Source organism: Silurus aristotelis (genome assembly GCF_946808225.1).
Source record: "Silurus aristotelis genome assembly, chromosome: 18".
Taxonomy (NCBI): Eukaryota; Metazoa; Chordata; class Actinopteri; order Siluriformes; family Siluridae; genus Silurus; species Silurus aristotelis.
In genome coordinates this window covers 6,995,339-7,016,883 of record NC_139591.1, presented here as the reverse complement: position 1 = coordinate 7,016,883, position 21,545 = coordinate 6,995,339, and the positions used below count along the sequence as shown (strand labels likewise).

Genomic DNA, 21,545 nt, shown 5'->3' with positions numbered 1-21,545 from the left:
GTGTACACATTGGTATGTTTCGTTTGCTTGAAAGTCTTCAGTCAGGTATGTATTACAGCAGTACTCTGAGTTTAAAAGAAGTCAGCTCATCCGTGAAGTTCCACTAGCAAATATTTACAAAGTAAGAAAATCATTTAAAACACATACACACACACACACACACACACACACACACACACACACACACACACACACACACACACACACACACACACACACACACACAACCACACGTAAATTCCGATCGGTGAAATATGAATCACAACTCTGTAGACAGAAAGGATCCCTCATTTTCAGCAAAATAAATATTCAGCAATGGTTTTAATCATTAAATTGGGCCGGGTGTTATTTAAAACATTAAAGATACCCCGAGGAATGTGTCTTTCTGCCCGAGGTCCACATGGAAGCTCTCAGGGTAATTTTAGATGTGAGGGAGCTAGTTGGCCAGACACAGTTGTTGATGCACCTGCAGGTTGGAGACTTGGCCCCGAGCCGAGGATGGACAGCGGGGCTTTCCATTCAAAACAGCCTCTCCAATTCCCAGTCCATATTCACACTTCCTTTCTCTGAGTCTCTCTCTTCCACCACCACACCCCCTCCCCTTCTTCTTCATTTTCTCATTCTCTGGAATCTCTCCTCCGTTTCCTCTTTTTTCTGTCTATCTCCATTGCGCCGTCTTTCCTTTTCCCCAGTGCATGCTTCCTTCTCTCCCTGTGGCATTGCACAGGAAATTTAATATTGGATTGTTTGGAGTTTTCAAGGATTCCTTTCACTGAAGCTTCGGGCTGTGCACAAAGACAAACATCAGCTGCAGGGGCCAAGAGCAGCAAACACAGTCTCATTATCTTGCCATGCTCATTTTTGCCTCTATGTTGGACTCTTTCTCTAATTGTTTGTTCCTCTTTTCCAGGTGATACCATTCTTCCTTAACTTGTTTTTTTTGTAAGCAGTCACACATGTTCAACACTTTTTATAGAATTTTGAGGGAAGCTCAAAAACCTCCATTTTGACATATTTATATATATATATATATATATATATATATATATATATATATATATATATATATATATATATATATATATATATATATATATATATATATATACTAGCTGAAAGTGCCCGTGCTTCGCTACGGAAGGCAGAACGGTAAGCAATATGGCAATAAGCAGTAAGCACTGAGCAGGACTGGATGATCAGAGATCAGAACGTAACGTCAACAAATAACGTACTGCCCCTTTGTAGTACCGATACAGGGCAAACTACTTTGAAAATAATTTTTATCGTGCATCTAACATGTAATAAGAAACAATGTACTAAGTTTCATGAGGATCCGTACTGTTATTTCGAAGAGTTTACAATGCGTGAGAAATCACGTTTTTTGCGAGTTAGCCGTGATCCAGGGCGAATTTTTCAAAACCCTTTCTTAGTGAGCACCTAAGACCCAAGAGGAAGGTATGTTCCAAATTTCATTGCAATCCGTTTAGTGGTTTTTGAGATTTCGTGATGAGTGAGTGAGTCAGTCAGTGGTATTTGAGCTTTATATATATATATATATATATATATATATATATATATATATATATATATATATATATATATATATATATACATACTGTATATAGTCGGAATGTTTACAATGACAGTCAAGTCAATATCAAATATTATAATAGAAAGTTGTGTCTTCCTTGTATAATCATTATACTTAAGCCTCTATATTTTTTACACCTGAATTTTTACCACACAGAAAACTAATTTAAGATTCAATAAATCCAATACTTCTCCATCACACTGGTGATCACCATATATGTTATGTAACCTTTAATTCTGGTCCACAAATCTAATTCGAAAACAAGTACCGATTGTAATATAACAGCACTTGTACATTTCACTGTTTGTACCACTCCACTTGTCTTTGTTTACTACATTATATAATTCTAGCAATAGTATGTTACCTTGTATTTCTGTCAAGTCAGTCTGTCCAGTCATCAATCCCACTATGGCTTGTTGTGGAACTTTTTTTTATATGGAAAGAGATTCTATTAAATATTTGTGTCAAAAACCACTTGATATTCATGTATTTTTCATAGAACTGTTGTCTAAACGGTATATCATGGTTACAATCATGCTGTTGTAATGACTGATGCTGTGCTGATATTCAATACAAAAGCACTCTCGCTTGTAGGATATTACTTAATTATTCTATTTTTTTTTTTCTATTAAAGCACACAGACAGTAGATAATGAACTCCTACATGGCATGAAAATTGTGGGTGGGAAGTGTACCATGGAGTGGGTAAATCTTTCTGCCTTGACTAATTAAGCATTCAAATTCTGCCTACAAGTTCACTTCTTGTATGTAACATAAATGGGACATAAACGCAAAATCTCAGCGTTCTTCGCCCCTTTTCTTGTCTAGTCAAATTATAATAGAGCAGCTAAAATGGAAAATAAGAGGTCATGTCAGTGCTCATTGACTTTTCAGGAAACTGAAAATGATGATGCATGTGGGCATGTAGGACCTAAAGGTTTTCACTGATCTGTAATTACCATGTTTGTTTTGTAATATCGGCAGAATATCTGACAGTTCACTCGGATCAATACATGTTGGTTAAAGTCTATCTGAGAAGGCCATCATATGTGTAAAATGATCCACAATGGATTTGATTATAGCCCCTCTAATGTCCCACATTAGCAAGTTTTACATGCAGCCTAATAAGCTTTTAATGACGGGAAGACATTCATGCATATACACAAGTGTAAACCATCTGATGTAAAATCCATATGTGAAATGCTTTGTCTGATTAAACAAGGTGTCCAATCAAAATAAATCCAAGGATAGCAATGGAAACTGTGTATTCGAAGACTTTTACAACCTTTTATACCGCATATACATTTGCAGATACAATTCAACTAAAAGTGACACTAAAAACAGTTCCTTTTAACCCATGTTGAAAATAATCCTGCTTACATTTCGATTTCACAACCCCAATGATCCCTGTGTCCACAGTCCTCAGATTACTGTCTCTTTGTATTTTTGTATCAGTGTGTTTCCTCTGGGTTCTCCCAGTTTCCTCCCACTTCTTCAAAACATGCCAGGAGGTAAATTTGGCTATGCTAAATTGACCCGGGGAGTGAATGAGTGTATGAATGTGTGTGCGTGTGTGTGCGCGCGTGTGTGTGTGCGTGTGTGTGTGTGTGTGTGTGTGTGTGTGTGTGTGTGTGTGTGTGTGTATGTGTGCTTGTGTCAAAGGTGTATTCCCATTGTTCTGGATCCATTTTAACCCTGACCCTGTCAGTTCAAGATCTAAATGAGATTAGGATACATAACCGATTGGGATAGGAATGCTTATTCTTACTATTTTGTAATAATAATAATAAAATAATATATATTTTGCTGATATTCATTTTAGTTAAATCTTGTTAAAACATAGTGAACAACATTGTGGTTGTAATGCATGTACGTTTGTGTAGTGTTTCGAGCAAAAAGAAAATATTTATTTTGGTAAAGTATAGCAATTGGTCATTGTTTTTACATAAACTGTAATGTTTAAATTTTTCATCTAGATTCCTTTTCCTCTTAGGACTAACCTGGTGCCTTAGAGCTCGTCGCACCAACTATAACACCTTAAACTGTCTCACGGCAATGCTTATTGACACGAGTATTTTTGCCTGTCTTTCTGAACTTGCATCGCTCTCTCTTGAACCCTGTTATACCCATAAGGTTCTATAAGGCATCTATAGTGCTTACCGCTTTCCCACATGTGCTCCATGGTTATTATCTGATCCTCTTTGCTGGTCCATGTGTAAACGCCTGATGTGGCGTTTTCGACATGTTCACTTCTAAAACCGAACACTAAACTCTTTATTATGAGTCTGCTGACAATCAGAGCGCTCAAAGTCTCTGTGTGATAATCTCTCTTCTCATTAGCCCCCTATTGCTTCTCTCTTTTTCTCTCTCGTGCAGTGTCTCTCTCCATCTCCATTCAAACAAACACATATACTTATAGATGCACACAAAGTTTTTAAGGGAGGAATCGGACAGTAATGCTTTGCATGAAGAGCACCCGTTTCGTAATTCTACTGTCACTACTGTGCCCTGCTGCCAAGGCCATGCTGCACGCATCTCATGTATTTTTCTCTCACTCTGTCCCTACCTACCTGTCCCACTTTCTTGTACCAGCCCTGATTGTCTTTCCTCCTCACACCCACAACCCCCACTCCTCTCTTTCTGCGGTTCAGACCCATGGTTTTCCGAAAGCAGACCTTCGGATATGGCCCATTTCCCAGCAAAGGCGCCATATTCCATTAACATCCAAGCAGTGGAAATTGATTGATGGCAAATTAAGTGGGTAGAAAATCTGTCGGAAAAGAGCTTCTGTTTCCATCAGTCAGTGAGTCACTAACCAAAAGCCATCTTCGGTGGCATGATGAGTTGGAGCGGGTTTACATTTTGTCGTTTTCGATATTGTGCTTGGTTTAACACAAACCACTTCTGTTGTCACCATTTAATGGTTGTCAAGCCAAAAATCTGGCTAAGTGACATGGAGCTGGCATGCTGGTGCTAAGATTAGGAGGTATCCATTAAAGAAAAAAAAAAAAAAGACCATGCCGATTAAGGCAGAGATAAAGCGACTGCCGTCCCCATACGGTATCTTGGCTCGACATGAGAGCACTGGGGAATGATTTGACAGCAAAACTCTTGAAGATTACCCTCCCTCTATGCGAGCTCTGGAGCTCCAATTTCAGCGGCATTCCAGCCCTCAATATTCCGATTTTTATCAGCTCAGAGAGGAAATGTGAGCGCTGTGTGTGTCAACCTTGGGACGCGCCACTTTCTAACTCGGAGACCCACACACATACTGCGCCACAGGACTGACATGGCAGGACAGACATAAAAGGCATTGTGTTTTAGGGAACAGCGAGTATTTAATAAGTATGTAACCTTGGCTTATTCGGCATTTTTGTGTTTAAGCAATTAAAATGAGCTCCTGTGAGGAGTAAAGCCATGTATTTGTTTACTTATTTTATTATACAGCCTTGTTTGATGTTGGATACTCCTAACTGTTGTCAGACCTCAAATATCATGTCCTATACCAGCTTTAATACCAAAGTATTAAATCCTCATATCTCATAGTATTAAAGTAGTAATCTTCATGTCTATATATCATCTGTATATTCTAGATTATTCTTTACCACACACACTTACTGTATTTTTGTACAGTTATACATACATTATACATATCACATATTGTAAATGTTATATACCACATTCTCTACACATATTGTTCCTTATGCACATTCTGCACTAATATACCTTTGTTCATATATGTTTATATTTACTTAGCAGCTCATGCATATATTTCATTATATATTACTGTACATATACAGTATCTATCTATCTATCTATCTATCTATCTATCTATCTATCTATCTATCTATCTATCTATCTATCTATCTATCTATCTATCTAATGAATATTGAATACAGTGCAATCATTTTGCTATTCACACAAATACACATTTGTATACTTACATGCAAGCTGCCACACAAATCAAATGTTTAGACTACATCTCATTTGAACTTTATTTGTGTCAGGCATTTTTATCTGCCTAATACACTGTTTATTTCGAAGTATTTCTTTCCAACTGATTCATACAGTATGTCTGAGAATGTTGCAGCTCACAGTGTTCCAGCTATTCCGCTGGATCCCAAAAATTGTTCCAGAAGGAAACTAGTGAATGAGAATAGAATCCGTGAATGAGGAAGAACCCCAACAATGGCAGCCAATGGGTCCTGAATGTTGCTGTGTGCCTCTTTCCTTCTAACAGGGTGCCAGGAAAGCTGTTTAAAAATAAATCAGAGGATATCCTGAATGCTCCCATTGCCTCATCAACAGCATTAAAAAAAAAGCCTGGATGAAACGACTTTATTGAACGCACCTCATTAATTTGCTCTATCCATTTGTACAATACACATTGTATGCTTTAAAGTTTTTACAAGAGAAATCTAATAGTAAACATGCAAATTCGTCTCTCTTTTTTTTTTTTACTTTCATCCTCGCAATGCTTGTGCATTCTATTGAGGAAATGCTAATTATAATAAAAGCTTTTAGCTATGCTAATGAGGTCATTTGCATGCGATCCATCAGGCTGGAGGGAATTACAGAATTTCACTACACGCAAAGTTTCGAAGGCACCCATTTTCGACGAAGACTTTAATCTAATTTTAAAAAGCAGGCCGCAGCACAATCATTTCCAGATCCGCTACATCCAAACAATCATTAGCATAAACACAAAGGAAACAGAAATTGGAGATAGATTGGATGGATCGTGCCACGATCTGCTCCGTGCTGTCTGGGTAGTTTACACCCGTGCATTGAACTTTTTGGAATGTCTTTTGAGTTGCAGATCACTGATGCTAGCAACTGTTTAGAAACAAGAAATATTTCATTTATAACAAATAGCTTGGTTTTTTTATGTTTCCGGCATGGCACGAGCGGCTGCATGCATCCATTATGCACATCTGTTTGGTGTATTTATGCTTTTTATGCTGTGTGCGGATTTTTTTTATGAGTATAGCAAATTTAATCCCTTACCTGCAACTCATACAGGTTAATGAGCAGTGCTGCGATTGTGTGTATGTGTGTGTGTGTGTGTGTGTGTGTGTGTGTGTGTGTGTGTGTGTGTGTGTGTGGCCTGGGGTCTGCGAGGCTTTTCTCTTCCCTCCTTTCTCTTTATTCTCTTTTTCCTCCCAACAATTCTCTCTTTTTTTTCCATTCCTGACTCAGCCCCCCTACGTCGCACCGTGCGTTCTACAAATGGGCCCACACTCTGGCCTCTAATGGAGCAGATACATTCAGACTGGCTGCTTTATTTATGCACTTTAGAGAATCCCTGATTCGAGACATTAAGATTCATGATATTTGGGCGTTTGCGACACACTCACTGTTTTAATATTATTCATTGCGTTCCCCCCCGCAGGATCTGCAGCTGGCCGACTTCTGAGCAGGTTACGCTAAAGGAGAGCCGGAAAAATAGCAATCGGACACACTTCTGGCTTAGCGGGCGCACGCCTTAAAGCTATGATCCTTGTATTTATCAGATTGTGTCTACTGCTCAGCTTCGAGGCAGATGATGAGTGAAGTATTTTTGTTGTTGTTGTAGTTGTCGTTAATAAACGTTGCAAACATTCGGCCGTTGTATAAGCCCGTGAGTATGTTCAGAACACGTTGATCTCTGTTGTTGCTATAATCTGTCCATCTGTGCTCAAGTACACAGATATAAAGCTCTTGACAGATGTGAAATTTGGCGCAGTGACAGAGAGACGGACTGCGCATGATAAACAGGCTCTATAAACACTAAAACCACTTCCTCCTGCACTCCAGGATTCCTGTGTAGCGAACTTCCCAAACTTACTTAAGATAAGTGTTTGCCTTTCATGCCTCAATAAATATGATAATATGAACAAGAGGGAGTGGGACCGAGATTATCATTCTTCCTGATACAGATGGATTCGGGTTTCTGCTGCTCTTCCTTTTTTTGCTAGAGGGAGCCCAAAGGCCCAGAGGAATTGAATATCTCTGCTAATCTAAGACCTAGCATCCTCATATCCACAGATTTATGTTTATTTGGATACAAATCCTTAATTGGCACCACAGGAGTTTGCTTCTTACTCTGAGCAAGGTCCTGATTTTCCTGTATGCATATGATCCTTGCCATCCTTCGAGATAATCAGTCCTCCTTATGCTGTGTTTGTTTCACATTCAGTCGAAAAAATATTTGCCTGTGTTAAGCAGTATATAATCTTTTTTTATATTCAGTATAGATTGAAGAGACAGGACAAGATGTTCAGCTGAGCCCCAGTAGTCATGGTCGTTTTTTTAAATTACGGTTTAATTAAGAAGCTGGGGGAAAAAAAAGCGAGCGGCAGACTGATACACACAGCCAGACATTGGTTCATTACTTTTGTCGATAGCTACTCTCCCCAAGTCGCTCATCTGAATGATCTTCAGTGATCAGACAGGGCTAATGATTGGCGCCGAAGGGTCAGGTGGCGCTACGTTATTGACCGGCAGCCATACAGTTTGGCTGGTCACTCTCCTTAAAGCATCTCATTCGGACACTTTTAGCGAGTCATCCCTATAAATGTCTCACCATGCCTCTTACCATGTAACAATTCCATAAAAATTCCACAATCTTTATCCTAATGAGTATCTCAGTGAAAGATAACTGAATTAGGGTTAATCACATTAAACTTTTAATTTATTTTGGGGTATATCATATAAATGATGGGAAGGTGGTAGCTCAGTGGTTAAGGCATTGAACTTTGGATCTGAAGGTTGTGAGTAAAAATCCCAGGAACCAAATAAGCTGCCATTCCAGGGGCCCTAAGCAAGGCCCTTAACCCCTTAGCTGCTCAGTTGTATGAATGAGAGAAATGTAAATCACTTTGGATAAGGGCATCCACAAAAAAATGGCATAACTGTAAACGTAAATCAAACAGAATCGAATTAAAGCAAAATGATTCAAACTGACAATCTAGAATCTAATCGAATTAAATCGATTGTTCTCAAATTGAATCCGTATCAAATCCTACCGATTATATTTCACCAGAACTAAATAAAAAAAAAAAAAGTAAAATACGAAAACAATAATCAAATCTCATTAAACTAAATTAGAGGGTTGTTCTCGATTGTGACTTTACAGGACCGTTGAACCGTGTAGCGTGAACAAATCATCCGAACATAGTTTCATACACAAGAAACTACGTTCAATGAGCTGTTACAGAACAGGGGGGAGTCATAAACATGAAGCAAGTGAGTCAGCCAGTTTTCCAGCGCTTTTAATGCCATTCACAACACTCTGATTAGGCACCCAATTTCCTCCCTTTGCTCCACATTCATGAGCTTTTGATGTTCCTCCATGCATAATTCTGCATTCCTTTTTCTTTATTTCCTCTTTTTTCACACACTGTTCTCTGGCAAAATGAACAGCGAGTGGATTTATGTAGCATGCATAAAGTGATCTAGAGGTTGTCCTGCAGCAATATTTCGTGCTTCCCTGCAGTATTGTGTTCTCACAATGTACTCGTGTGTTTGATATAGTGGCTTGCGGTGCCTCTGTGTGTGTATAGTGGTTTACAGGGAAGAGTCTCATGTGTACAGGGTTCTCACTGGACACATGTCTGTTTAGTCATGTCCCATGTCATAAGGGTAATAGCAGGGGTGAGTGATAGCTGCAGTGTGTCAGAGGAGAGGGTTGAGATGCTCTTATCGGTCAGTAAACTGAGATCAATAATGTGTGTGTCATGTCCAGGAGAGCTGTGACACATTTCGAAAAGGGCAAACTGCACAGCTTAATCAGGGCACACCCTTTACTCCGAGGGGGCATATTTTGGACCCAGGAGATCTCCTAACTCATTATTAAGTGCATGTGTATTTGTGTGTGTGTGTGTGTGTGTGTGTGTGTGTGTGTGTGTGTGTGTGTGTGTGTGTGTGTGTGTGTGTGTGAAAACACTGGTGGCTGTGTATTATTACAGAGCTGCGGTGTTAGGTAGTGCGTTACCTCAAGGGAGTGAGACTTGAGAGGCCTCCTAAAGTACGGCGCAATAATTGGAATAGCTTTATCTTTAGTCTCATCAATTAATGTGCAATTTTCCATTTAATTACCAACTCGCTCCCAAAATTTGCAATTAAAATGAGGAGAGATAACAGTGAAGATGCCTTTTGGCTGATAACACTTGGAATGAGAACACAGGCTTAGTGTGTAATCAGTATACAAATCACACATACACACAACATCCTCAATTTGTATGATTTGGATGAGGTTCATAAAATATGCAACGCTGAGCCAGAATCTAATTTGGGCTGGAAGATTCCACAAAGTCCTACATAAAACAGTTTGAGTACATACAGAGGTGCGGATAGTGATTGTCCCAACTGTGTGTGTGTGTGTGTGTGTGTGTGTGTGTGTGTGTGAGAGAGAGAGAGAGAGAGAGAGAGAGAGAGAGAGAGAGAGAGAGAGAGAGAGAGAGAGAAAGTATGAGAAAGACATCCATAAATAGCTAAAAGTTTGCATTGGATCGCTCTGTGCTTTTCCATGCATGGCGACCAGGATGAGAACAAACTGAAAGGCAGAAGGGAAGTAAGACTGCAAGAGAGAGAGAGAGAAAGGGATGGTCTTAATGCTGTTTCACTGTTGTTTAAGGAGAGACAGATTTGTCTGACAGATTTGCTGTGACTCACAGGTCTGCTTTCTTCAACATTTCCACTCCCTAGTGCACAACTTTTTTTTTTTTAAGATATGAATTATCTGGATCATGTACTTGCTCTGTTCTTTGACAGTAATTGAAGAGACAGACAGCCAAAGGCAGTTCCTGAGCTACAGAGTGCCAGTAAACCTGTCTCATGGGAGGGCCTTGCAAAAGCAAAACTGTATATAGGTCATAATTTATAGCTAACTGTATTGTCTTTTAAAGTAATTACAGATACCACGCACGGTAAAGAAGGTTGTGCTTTTCTATTTCATCTCATTTGTCAACTTTCCCACCGTCATCTTTCTGACAACAAGGTAAATAAACTCCAAATAATAATCCCCACTGCAACCATTCGGAAACACAAGAACATAGAGGAATATAAAGCTTTCAGTCTTTTATATATATCCTTGACTCTTCCAAGCCGCCTGTATAGGTGATCCTGTGAGTCTTGGGTCTTATTTAGCATAAACCACAAACCAACATGGCATTGCTTTTTTTAGATGTGGAAATCGCGCGCTCTAATTTATCTTGCGCACACAATTAGTCTCACAGTCCCACAAGGCCGTGTTTAGGCGCTGCATCACAAACTAGATGTGGATCCAAGTAGACTTTAAAACTAGGGGAACTCATTTTCTACGAGTAGGAAGTTATTGGTTTTGTAAATATACAAGGCCCGTGCATGGAAGGTGCAAACGTTTAAAGCTTTGGATGTGGTTATAGACCGTGTGTTTATTTGTACAACCCTAAACTCTATTTGATGACTGAACATTGACAGTTCCTGTTATACGGAAAAATCAATATGGCACATATATAGAGGTCTTTAAACGGAGTGGTCCATGTAATGTTTACATGACAAATTAACATAAATATATACAATTACACATCTATAAAAGAGATGTTTGTGGGATTTCTGATGTACGGACATGTAGAATTGGGTTAAGTAGTATGCAGGTAAAAACTTTATTTCATTTAAAGAAATATGAGCGTATTTACTAATTGCAGGTTGTTCAGAAGACAAAAAAGACCACATACAAAGCCAGAAGACTGCATTTATACCTACCTTATTTAATAAAACAATGTGATACATATTGATTTTGAATGGTACAAGTCTTTCATACAAGTTCATTTTAGCTCATGATTTCATTTCAATTCAGAGCCACTTTCATTACGTATTGCATCATTCATGACACGCATAATAAAATTGACAGCTTTATGCTAATATCAATACTAATTTAACATCAGGGAACTTGTTCTCCTGCTCACATGAGTGTGCATGTATAGATAGAGATTGAGGGCATACAGTATGAAGTGCTGCGGAAGTCTCTGAATGGGTGTATCATGTAGGGGGCAGGGGGTTCATATGGGGCACCGTGGGCCCAATTATCTACAACAGGGATGTTGCAGCAATGCACCATCCCCTGAGCCTGTCCTGCCACACCCTGCAGCAAATACTCTAACGACAACACAGCTAATGAGCTCCTGATTGTTTTTTTTGCTGCTATGTTTACCTGCAGAAAACACGCACTTTATTTAAGCTTTAAAATAGACCGCCTATTTTTCTTTCTGGATTAGCATGGTCACAGAAGAAATAGACGAGGCTCTGATGGTTTTTAAAGAGCTTAAATACTTTGCATTGTGTGTATTTTAGTAGCTACAATGCAAGCTATATTAATCAAAACCTTTTGCAGTAAAAACCCTATACCTGTAAACGTCATTCTAAACACTCACTCAATACGCTCATTTCATTATTATTTCTAGATATTTATTGGACTCATATAGCTTTCTATGAGTAAACCTTCCGTGAAAATTCTATTCGCAAGCCAATAGCTATAAGGATATAATAATAAACACGACTTACAGTGTAGTTGTGTGTATATTTGTGTGCGTTGTGATTTTCACAATGATTTCACCACCCACAGACCCACCCCCCAAGCTATGATCAACAGACTCATGGTGATCCCCAGACCCCACTTTGAGAGCCACTGATCTAAAGAGAATAACTTAATGCCAGCCAGTTGGCTTGTAATTAAACTCTGAAAAACAAAATATATGAACTCCAGGGCAGTGAGCCTTTCTCCTTTTTTGCAGCTGGAATAAAAATCAGTGCCTCAGTCAATGCAGATAATATCCAAGATTAGGCTCATTATTTAGTGTGCAATAATATTATGGGTATTTATTGAACTCACAGAGCCGTTTATTCTGGAATATTCCAATCATTCCAATATTTTGTGTGTAGGAATATAAAGAAAGGGTAGATAGATAGATAGATAGATAGATAGATAGATAGATAGATAGATAGATAGATAGATAGATAGATAGATAGATAGATAGATAGATAGATAGATAGATAGATAGATAGGCAGGCAGGCAGGCAGACAGACAGGCAGACAGGCAGGCAGGCAGGCAGGCAGGCAGAAGGGTGGATAGATAGATAGATAGATAGATAGATAGATAGATAGATAGATAGATAGATAGATAGATAGATAGATAGATAGATAGATAGATAGATAGATAGATAGATAGACAGACAGACAGACAGACAGACAGACAGACAGGCAGGCAGACAGACAGACAGACAGACAGACAGACAGACAGACAGACAGGCAGGCAGAAGGGTGGATGGATAGATAGATAGATAGATAGATAGATAGATAGATAGATAGATAGATAGATAGATAGATAGATAGATAGATAGATAGATAGATAGATAGATAGATAGATAGATAGATAGATAGATAGGCAGACAGACAGACAGACAGACAGGCAGACAGACAGACAGACAGATAGGTGGATTAAGAGAGAGAGAGTAAAGAGAGTAGGAGAGAGAGAGCTTTAAAAACACAGCTCTTTTATAAGTACAGCAGCACCTGGTGGTGACTCCTGAATACTTGGTTCATTGGACATGCTTAAGATAACTGACTTTATGCTTCACTGACTTTGAAATCCAGTTTCAGGTCCAGTAGTTTGCTAGCAGTTATTTGACCTTTTGTTGGAATGAAAACACTCACTTATTATTGTTTGTTGAGGTGATACTGATCTGATCTTGATTTGTCTCTTGCAGGGTCTCCATGTGAAGCTTTCCCATGATGCAACATGTGCCTCCAGCACCAGCACTGACAATGATGGCCACACAGAGCGTCGCTCCACCATCCTATCAAGAGAGTCAACAGGTCAGTCATTAAAAAATAAAAATTATAAAAAAATGTAATAATAATAATGTGAACATGAAAACAGCACTTGGGTTCTGGTGAAAGGGGGGCTAATATGTATGCATTATAAATTCTAATGTATCCGGTGTTGCTGTTTTGTTCAGTTATCAATCGCAAACAATAAGTACCACCGGCAGGTTTCACTGTTAGCAAATAATTAATATTTTCCTGTTCACAATTTTCTCGCTATGTTCAAAATAATTTTGAGCACAAAAATATACAATATAGACCTGCTGACATCCAACACTGCAGCCAAAGAACCAGAATGTAATGCAGCAGATATACGAGATGATGAGCACAGTGGTATGGATTGAGGATGGCAGTATAAAAATAAGCATAAAATGTCCAGAAGCTGATATGAGCAGCGTGTATAGATGATGAGGTGAGAGAGCTAAGCAGACTAAAGGACTTCTGTGCCACTGGTCACTTTAGCTGCAGAATTAGGTTTCCCCATAGTGCCATTAAACAATGTGCACTTTTTCTATAAAAAAAAGATTAAACCAAGAATTTACAAATTATTATATAAATCTTTAGCACAAATGAAGTACATATGTAGAATATAAATACTGATACAAAAGTAATTTGTTTTTAATTTTTCCCATTATGTTGATAATCCGCTTATATACATGTTACTTGAAAATGTTTGTTGCAACAAACACACATGACATGATCGATTTTTTTTTATTTTTATATTATCATAAATATATAATGTATATTATTTTTAAATCATTTTTATCATTTTTATTACTTTATGTTTATTTTTATTTATAATAATAAAAAAAGAAATGTGCAACTGGAAGCATCTGTCACCAAAACAAATTCCTTGTAAGCGCAAACCTACTTGGCAATAAATTCTGATATGATACTAATTTTACTTAAATTGGCAATATTAAGCTGCAATGTCAATTCTTAATACATATATCACAACATAACTGTGATAACACACCAACAACAGCCTGAAAGTTGACATAGGAGTTATACTGTAGGACTTTAAGATCAAAAGGGTCTTTATGAATTAGTTTCATTAAAACTTTTGTAGGCACATTTTAGAAAGGAATTAAGGAATTATAATAATTTCTTTTAATTAAAGGAATAAAATCATGCAGGTCTGAGAGCATTGACCTTATTTAAAGTGTTACCAAAAAAAATGTTTTTAATTTGGGAATACAATTTGAGAGTTAGTCATGCTTTCCTGGTTGGAGAGATGGCATACGTTACTCATTGTCAGGGTGACATTAGCCGAACATCTTCATCATGTGCCAGTCAAACAGTATATGCAGAAAAAGGCAGTTGGTGCTTTGCTTTAAGTATGTTCAAAGTAAAATATGAGCAGCAGTTTGAAAAGACACAGTGGCTCTCTTGGAAGGAGCACATGCCAATCCTGGTTGTGTGCTGTTGTGTGATTGGTCAGGGTCTAGTTTGTGTGTGGAAACTGGCAAATGACCCAATTGGGAGAAACGTCAGCATTAAAATACACCAGGGAAACTGATCTACTCCCAGTTGACTCAGGTCATTCTCACGTAGGCTATTAACCAGGCCAAGCTCATTTCAAATCTATAACGCTTTTTGTTAGACACAAATGAGAAGAAATTTAATCCTCCGTTTCGCTACATCACGTGTGTGTCAATCCCAAGTCCGGGAGGGCCACAGCCCTGCACAAATGAGTGCTTCTCTATTCAAACACACCGAATGCGGGCCCTGGGTAATTAGCTGATGAGCTAAATTGAGTGTGTTATATGAGGTAGAATGCTAGACTCTGTACAGCTGTGGCCCTCCAGGACGAAGAACTCGCATCATCTCCAGGTAAAGAGCCCGTCGCAGGGATGACCTTTCCTATATCAGGTCATCACCTACATCGATTCTAGCATGTGTAAAGAAAGAAAACTTCCTCGCCGCATAACAAAAACCCGACCCCCCCCCGTGCTCCTCTACCCTGTCTAACTAGTGCATCCCTACACCCCGAGGATTAGTGCTGGGGGAGATTGAAATGCAGCACTCTGATGGAGACATGCAAATGAGAGCTAGTTAAGTGTGAAGAAGCTAATTTATTTCCCATTTGAGGCTAGGATTAAGACTTCCAGCACCCAGGAAACCCCTCCCGTTCCGTTTCCATCAATCCACCCACCCACCAAAAGCCCATAAAAAAAAACCAGGAAGCACGCAAGAGGGGGAGCAGGAGGGGGGGGGTTGCATTCAGAACCTCATCAGGAGAGAGAGCAAGAGAAAGAGGGCAGGAAGGAAGTGAATGGAGTGAGTGGAGGACAAGAGCATCGTAAACAAGCAAAGTTACTCCCGATAAACAGATGTCTTTCTACAGTCGACAAAAGGTTTGACAACAGCCAAGTTCGGTACTGCAGATTTATGTGATGACTAAGACAAGGAAAAGTCTTTTTTAATGCAAAGTTTGACCTACATTAAAATTTAGGGGTCGAGTGGTGAAAATTACCTGCTATGATTTAATTAGACCATATGCCGCTGTCAACGATGTTATATTGTCCATACGGGACACAGCGGCAGAAACATTAGCGCTCTGAATAAGTGTGCACATTGAGAAACGTTTTATTCCAGTTTATGCCTTGAGCTTCTCAGAGACAGAGAGAGAGAGAGAGAAAGAAAGAAAAAGACAGAACATCTGTTTTCTTCCTTTCTTCTTAGAAATAATGACAAACCATATTACTATGCCCATATTCCCTTTTGTACTGGATAAAATGTCTTAATCCATTTGAAATAATCCACATTGATGCAAAAACTAATCTAATAAAAAGACAGCAACTGGCAGTGATCTAGTAAGAGCATGTGCAGTATTTATGCAATATTTAGAGCAAAGAGGGGTAATAAGCACATAGTTTGTTTTGTTATGAGTGTGGAAATGTAGCACTAGTTGCTGCCATGTTTAGAGTTGTTGTGTCTTTGACCTTAGATGACCGGCACTGCACAACAGAACTCCAAGGCCCAGCAGGTCCACATCTCGGCGTCGTCAGGCGCAGGGGCCGCCCCGCTCAGCGTGACCCTTGACCCCCAAGCACAGCTGGAATCAGACAAACGGGCTGTTTACAGGTAAGTTCAAACTCTTGGTGGTAATAGAAAGCTAAAATGCAATGTGCGATGAAAGCAGTTCTGCAGAACGTATATTTATATTCATTTTTCAATATTTATTTACTTTTCTTTTATTCAAAGTTGCTTAGTAAAGTTTAAAGCAGCAGTGAGCGTTTTTGCAGAACAATATGTTTTGCAAGTATGGAGGCATTCAAGTCAAACCGGGAATTTTACAGGTATGAAAATGTATGCTAGAGTAGCGGTACTACACGCAGTAGTAGCAAGTAAGTGGCTAGTGTGTCCTATTATTGATAGGCGGCGTACATGTCACGGGCCAGTTCAGAGACCATTATTCAGGATGGCAGATCTTTCTATGACGAATCTTTCCAGGCATTAGTTAAACTATAATACTATAATGGAATAAGTGTATAAATATAGCATGTTTGCATTTTGTTAGCAACAAAATGCTATGGGTAAGTGGTAGCTCAGTGGTTATGGTGTTGCACTTCTGAGCAGACGAGCCTGAGTTTCAATCCCACCATCACTTAGATTCCACAGCTGGATCCTTGAGGAAGGCTTTTAAAACTCAAATTTTCAGTTCTATAAATGAGATAATTGTAAGTTGCTCTGGATAAGGGTGTTGGCGAAAAACATGTAAATGAGATACAGTCTGTTAATTAACTTTATGCAATGTAGGTCTACCTCTTGAAAACCACATTAAATTAAACACTATGTATATACGTTGACTGATTTAAAGCAAATGCTCATATATGAAGCTTAGTGATTTATTTTCACTGCCCATTCTGTGTTGATCGGACACTTGCTGAACTCAAGTGTAATCAGACCCTCTCGACTTTCTGACTAGTCCCATGTTTTGCAATGTATTACATGTCACATGTTCCTATGTAGACACATAGTTCTTTTTCTTAATTTAAATAAAATGTAAACAGAAGACTCAAATGAAGAAACCAGCACCTTTGAAACAACTGCAGCTTTTACACTTCTAAATATGTTTGATTTTAAAAAAGTTGTGAAAAATGTCAAATGCAGTTAAAAACTGAGTTCATATTTTAATCATAAACCCATATTTTTTTTCAAAGTAGAACATAGAAATCATATCAAATGTAAATGTATTATTTAAAAACAGAAACTAATTTTAAATTTGATGCCTGCAACGTGTCTATTTTTTTTCTTAAAATTTTCTCAGTTTACACATTCTTTTGTGACTATAATATAGATTTATGAAATTCACAAATCATTGCATTCTGTTTTACATTTAATTTTACACAGCATCCCAAATTTTTTGAACTTGGGTTTGTATAATAGGAATGAAAATATACCACTAAACAACGAACACCTTTTTAAAATCTTCCTTTATTTCCTTAAATTGAGGACATTGTTTTTTTAATTATAGATTTTTTTTAAAGCCAATGATGGAATATTTATGCAAATGAATTAAGTATGGATTCCAATAAAAGAACATACAGTAAAAGATAAATCTTATTCATAAAAATTAGAAACCCATTAAGCATTTAGTTCTTAGCTTTATGAAATCTTCAGTTTTTTGTAGCTGTTTTCTTTCTTTATTTCAAATGAAAGGACTTCTTGTATTATAACAAATAACTGTAAGCACCTTTAAATCATAGTGTAAAAAAGTTGCAATTCTTGAAATTCTCATGCAAGCAATTAACGCAAAACAGCTTCCTGCAACTTAAAGCAATTGTATAGCAATGCAGATTCCTTGTGCCGACACAGTGTAAAGAAAAGCATGCTTGCATTAAACATGCTTTCTTACCTTATTCAAAGTCTAAATAATACAGGGCTCTGACTGTTTTAATAGTTAACGCTTCATTCGTAGCTCCACCCGGGTTCATTATAACACAGTGGTGTCTGGACGCAGGCATAACATCGTATCCCGCATGCACTATCCTCTGAATGTGTGTGTGTGAGGGCTGCAGAGTTGGCTGTGATTAGCAGTTTGTGGTAGCGCTGTAGGAGAGCCGCTAGGCCCTCAGGCAAGTGTGTGAAGGCCTGGGCAGGCCTGAGGCAGGATCTCTCAGCTTCTCTAGAGAAAGAGGGCTGCCTTTGATGTGAGCAGCCTGCCTGAGGCAGCCCTGAAGCATAAACTCGGCCTAGACACACACACACACACACACACACACACACACACACACACACACACACACACACACGCACAGACAACATGCACATACATGCACACACACACACACACACACACACACACACACACACACACACACACACACACACACACACTCTGTTCTTTGGTTCCTGTCTCTCCCGAAACTCACAGTCATGCAGACATATACACTTGTACATGTGTAGTCTTCTACTCTCTCCTGTCTATCATCAGTTTAGATGACGTCATTGTCATAAATGCTTTGAATGTCTTTGGCCAAAACAACAGCAACAAAACAACATTCATTTTCTACTTATTTTGATCCTACAGTTGTCGCGCCAAATATTAACACTCGCGTAAAAGGCCAGCCAGTTCCCCTCAAGCTATCTAGAGCAGTTTTGTTCTTTTTTTTTTTTTTTTTTTTTTTTTTTTTTACATCTAAAGCAAAGCATGTGCAACAAATAAATATTAACATTTATGACATTTGACAGATGCCCTTATCTAGAGCGACTGACAATTATCTCATATATACAACTTGAGTAGTTGAGGGTGGTGCTGGAAATTAAACGACTTTCCGTTTTGGACTTTCTGTCCAACACTTTAATCAAGAGCTAAAATAGAGCACAAAGTTCTCTTTTGCAATGTCTATATAAGTGTACATCTCTGTCTATAGCTATGGCCATAATTTGTTGGTAGTGACTACAAGGTCAATGTAAATACAGGCAGGAGAGTTTAAATTTCTCTACCGGGTTGCTAAGGTTGATCTGCATGACAGTGTGAGGCGCTCGAATATCCAAAAGAGCCTCAGATTAGAACCACTGTTTTGCTGATTTCAGAGGAACCAGTTTAGGGTAACCCCATAGCCAACCCCCCTTAGAGCTGTACTACTGATCAGAGCTCTCAGTGGAGGGAATATATTGTATTCCACAGTTGAACTGGGGACTAGACTGACCTTCTCTATGATCTATGATGAATAGGTCTGTTTCAGAATCTATGTTACTTAATAAAAATCGTAGAAGTCCACTACCAGGAATAAATAATCATCTTCATGCCTAAAATTGTTTGGTGATGCATCAAGAAGTAGTACATTACACAACTGGTTTGATACTGAGCTCTGGTTATTGAATGTATGGATTTTTAGGGGGACTTCCAGAACCCTCTATCAGTGCAATTTGGTTTTCTCTCCAAGCCCCCCTCAAAACCCCGAACCCCTCTACAAATAAAACTGAATTGAATTGAATTTAGGTCAAGAGCTAGCCACAGCAAGCATGGTAGCATATGTGGGTTCCCATGTGATTGTTTTGAATGCATAAGGAAATTATATTGTAATTCTAGTCATTAATCTCAAGTTTTGCAGTATTTGAGGAATAAAAGGAGAGAAATACTGAAATGAAATGAATGAAAGGATGAAATACTGTACGTAAAGCCATGTGGACCCAGACTTTTAGATTACTTTCAGAAGGATGCATGTGAAAAAAGGCAGATTGGTGCAAGGTTCAAACCTGTCTATAAACCTGTCTATATATTTGCTAAGACTTTGATTGTTACCCTAATATGTCAGGAATCTGGTGGCAGTGTAATTTATCTTGTCAGGTTGTTTACACTTCAGTGTAAACCCTCTAATTTTTCATAGGTCTAATTGCCAGCTTTGTGAGTATATGGCGCTGTTTACTGTTTGTGGGTGTGTAGTGGTGTTTCGACTCTTCTCCGAATAAAATCGCTTAATTATTAACAGTGGAATGGAAGTGTGATTCAGTAATTATCTTAACGAGTTTCCACGATCTTATTAAAACGTTGTGTTCAGATTTAAGACTTTGTCTCTGATTCGGGAAACAAAAGTGAAATATATAATAACAGCTCAGGCTAAGATTTGCTGAAATCAAGCCAAAAAAAAATAAAAATGAAGAAGAAGAATAGCATTGCGGTTTATTCAGAATACTACAGATATGCTGTAATATTCTGCTGGGTGTTATTTACAGTCCATCATCTTAATTTCTTTCTGTGCTGTTTTGCGCTCTGTGTTTTGGCAGCATGTTATGGATGTGTATATATAGCCACCTGCAGATGGCCCAGTGTTATTCTCTGCATGAAGTTTATATTCACTAATATTCACCACCTCTGGTACTGTTTCTCTCTCTCTCTCTCTCTCTCTCTCTCTCTCTCTCTCTCTCTCTCTCTCTCTCTCTCTCTCTCTCTCTCTCTCTCTTTCTCTCTCTCTCTCTCTCTCTCTCTCTCTCTCTCTCTCTCTCTGTCCTATTCTATTTCGGTACAGAGTGTATTTGCATTGAGAGATGATTCTGGGTCTCAGGGCCGTGCTGGTTCTCATCAAACCCCAGTGAATGTAAGGATTCATGAGGGAGAAAACCAAGTAGGGGACAGAGTAATAGAATAAGTAGAACAAGTAGGGGAGAGAGTGTGTGCATGTGAGAGAGAGAGAGAGAGAGAGAGAGAGAGAGAGAGAGAGAGAGAGAGAGAGAGAGAGAGAGAGAGAAAGAAAGAGAGACATTTGTAAAGCAAAGTCTAGAGTCCCAGCACTGGCAGGCATAGCAGCGTAGCGCTTTTAATTTGATAGCACAAGGGGAAGCGATGAAGCAGAAGCTCCCAGCTGTGGTAATGCACCATAAAGTCTGTTTACATTCACTGCTGGGAAGCTCCCGCCGCCATTCATCGAACCCAGCATCGAACGGTTTGTAGAACTGCAATGGTTTGCAGTTTGAGATGTGTGCATCATCGAAATGCCCAAATCACCCATTCCAGGTGGTTATGCCCATGTTGTAACGACCTCTGGACTTCACAATAGTGTCAGTCCGGCCTGATATACACTATATGGACAAAAGTATTGGGACACCTGAATTTCTCAACAAGTTGTGGTTCTTTCCCAAAGCTGAAGGCACACAACTGCAT

General features: G+C 38.7%; 1 protein-coding gene across 5 annotated transcripts in view; it reads left to right on the top strand.

The window, feature by feature from the left end:
* LOC310740683 (homeobox protein PKNOX2-like) overlaps positions 1 to 21,545 on the top strand; it is a 75,239-nt gene that overhangs the window by 36,634 nt on the left and 17,060 nt on the right. For all 5 annotated transcript variants that reach the window (XM_083567637.1, XM_083567639.1, XM_083567640.1 and 2 more), the window contains exons 3-4: positions 13,318 to 13,426; positions 16,386 to 16,522. In XM_083567637.1, the coding sequence (XP_083423763.1) occupies positions 13,340 to 13,426; positions 16,386 to 16,522 (224 nt within the window). In that variant the 5' untranslated portion in view covers positions 13,318 to 13,339. The remainder of the gene's footprint in view (positions 1 to 13,317; positions 13,427 to 16,385; positions 16,523 to 21,545) is intronic.